This window comes from Lactuca serriola, chromosome 3 (genome assembly GCF_051521515.1).
Source record: "Lactuca serriola cultivar US96UC23 chromosome 3, Lser_US96UC23_V15, whole genome shotgun sequence".
Taxonomy (NCBI): Eukaryota; Viridiplantae; Streptophyta; class Magnoliopsida; order Asterales; family Asteraceae; genus Lactuca; species Lactuca serriola.
This window is the reverse complement of record NC_136410.1, coordinates 45,022,291-45,024,418: the sequence shown is the minus strand read 5'-3', so window position 1 is coordinate 45,024,418 and position 2,128 is coordinate 45,022,291. Positions and strand designations below refer to the sequence as shown.

At 37.3% G+C, this 2,128-nt stretch overlaps 1 protein-coding gene across 1 annotated transcript; it reads left to right on the top strand.

Moving 5' to 3' along the window:
* Nucleotides 1-604: 604 nt before the first annotated feature.
* LOC145095192 (ATP-dependent Clp protease proteolytic subunit 5, chloroplastic-like) lies at nucleotides 605-1,910 on the top strand. The gene is made up of 4 exons (XM_079033115.1): nucleotides 605-808; nucleotides 1,427-1,558; nucleotides 1,645-1,759; nucleotides 1,860-1,910. Exons 1-4 carry the CDS (start codon nucleotides 702-704, stop codon nucleotides 1,908-1,910), a joined length of 405 nt encoding a protein of 134 aa, XP_078889241.1. The 5' UTR covers nucleotides 605-701.
* The last annotated feature ends 218 nt before the right edge of the window (nucleotides 1,911-2,128 follow it).

Here is a 2,128-nt window from a genome sequence, read left to right as displayed (position 1 = left end):
GTTTCTGGGAATCAGGGGGGAAACTAAATCCCCCAAAATTTTGAACACCCGCTTCCTCTTCCTCTCTACTCTCTACACCCGCCAAATCAACTTCATTCTCTCCCTTCTTTCTCTCTGCAAACCCCTTCTTCTCCGATCGACTTTCACTTCCTTCTATGTGCAAACCCTAATAAAACATAACACATTTGAAATAGTAATATCTTCTTTCATTTTCTCCCCTACTACTCTCTGTAAAACCTAGCAGCCGCCACCACTAGAAACATGGAAAATCCCCCAAAATTTTGAAGTACCCCGCTCACTCCTCTCAATATCTCTTGCGCTTTCGTATTTATAGCCAGAGTTGGAGAGCGAAAAGAAGAAAGAAGAAAGAAATGATGTGCGTATTCTTCCTCTTTTCTTCCTCTATCTCGATCACAACCCTTCTTCTCCCTTCTTATTATTTCTTTTTTTATTTGCAGGTGAGGGTGTGAGGTGGCGTTCAAAGGTTGTCAAGGGGTTGTGAGGAGCTATAGGGCTCAAGTTCGAGGTTGAAGAAACAAGAAATAATAGCTCCACCACAACGGATAATTAAGCTCTTGTTTCTTTAGTAATAATAGCTAATTGCCTGCCTCACTCCGTCGCATCGTCGTCGTCGTTTAACGGATAAGCAACCATCTCTTCCTCCACAAAAACACAGCGACCTCTCATATCGATAAACAAAAATGGCACAATCCTGCATCCCCTCTCTCAGATTTAACTCTCTCGCATTCTCTTCTACAAAAAGCCCTAGTTCCATATCTGAACAGAACTTCCACCCCCTTCCTTCCAGGTATCAAATTTTACTCTTTATATAAAAAAGTGTCTCTGTGCGTGTGAGTGTTTCTTGTTAAAATTCTTCAGTGATTTTCAATTGGATAAATTACTCATTGTGAAGATTTATTACTTGGGGTTGCTGGGCTCTATTGAAGCTAAGAACTTGATGATTAATAACCTGAAGTGCGCTTGCTCGTTAAAATAGAATTATAGAAACGAAGAAAATCCTTCCTTGCCTATCGTTTCTTTCTGTTGACACTTAACTAAAGACTAACTTTTTATATCCTTCTACACCAAAGTAAGTCAATTTCTCGGTCCTTAAAATTCAAGGAGTTTGATACTGACCATGCCCAAATAAACAAAAATCTTCTACTCCAAGGGTTTAAATTCATTCTATAAAATGTTGATATTGACTATTAATGGATTTCTTGGAAGTAGATGATATATCTTGATTGGAAAACACTAATTTCACAGGAAAACACAGGGTTGGTTTTTTGGGTTAAACTGAACATGTGAGAAATAGAATGAATAAAAATATGCATTTGTTATATAAAATAATAACCGATTCATAAGTGGTAGGTTAATTTTGGGGATGGAGAAAATGTGATGATGAGGTTTACTGATTGCATTGTAGGAAAGCAAGTAAATTGAGAAGTAATCAGAAAAGTGTTGGGACTTGTTCTTCTTCTTCAGTGAAAGCTGTTTATTCTGGTGATTATTCATCATCAGTGAACAAGAATTTGAGGCAGGGAGTATGGTCCATTAGGTAGGAATAGGATTATTGATTATTATGGTGTTTTTTTTTTCAGTCTGTTTTGGTAAATAGTAATGATAAAAATATTGAATTCACAGGGAGGATGTACAAGTTCCATCATCACCCTACTTCCCGGCATATGCACAAGGTCAAGGGCCACCCCCAATGATGCAAGAACGGTTCCAGAGTGTTATCAGTCAGCTTTTTCAATATGTGAGTTGCTTCATCTTTATCTTTAGCAGCCTTACTTACACCTGTGACTTCTTACTTCACTTTCTTTACATAATATACCTGTATGTTGTGGTGTTTATAGAGAATTATCCGTTGTGGTGGAGCTATTATTACTAAAGAAACAAGAGCTTAATTGCCTGCATTACCTTTACTCATTGCTCAAATTGGAGGTTAGTGTTAAGTACTTAGTTTTTAATATTTCTTGATTTTTTCATATCACTTCAATGGCGTAATTCTAATTTTGTAATTGTTATCCAAAAAAGAGTTCAGTGCCTGTTGCAGAGCAATGTGCTTAAGCATTAGGAAATGTTGCAGGAGAAGGTGAAGAACCGAGACAAATTCTGATTTCTC

Excerpts from the sequence above, each read along its gene's own strand:
- LOC145095192 (XM_079033115.1), top strand. The coding sequence starts at position 702 with ATGGCACAATCCTGCATCCCCTCTCTCAGATTTAACTCTCTCGCATTC. Across the intron at positions 1,559-1,644 it reads CAGGGAGTATGGTCCATTAG|GGAGGATGTACAAGTTCCAT; the intron begins GTAGGAATAGGA and ends TTGAATTCACAG. Across the intron at positions 1,760-1,859 it reads TCAGTCAGCTTTTTCAATAT|AGAATTATCCGTTGTGGTGG; the intron begins GTGAGTTGCTTC and ends TGGTGTTTATAG.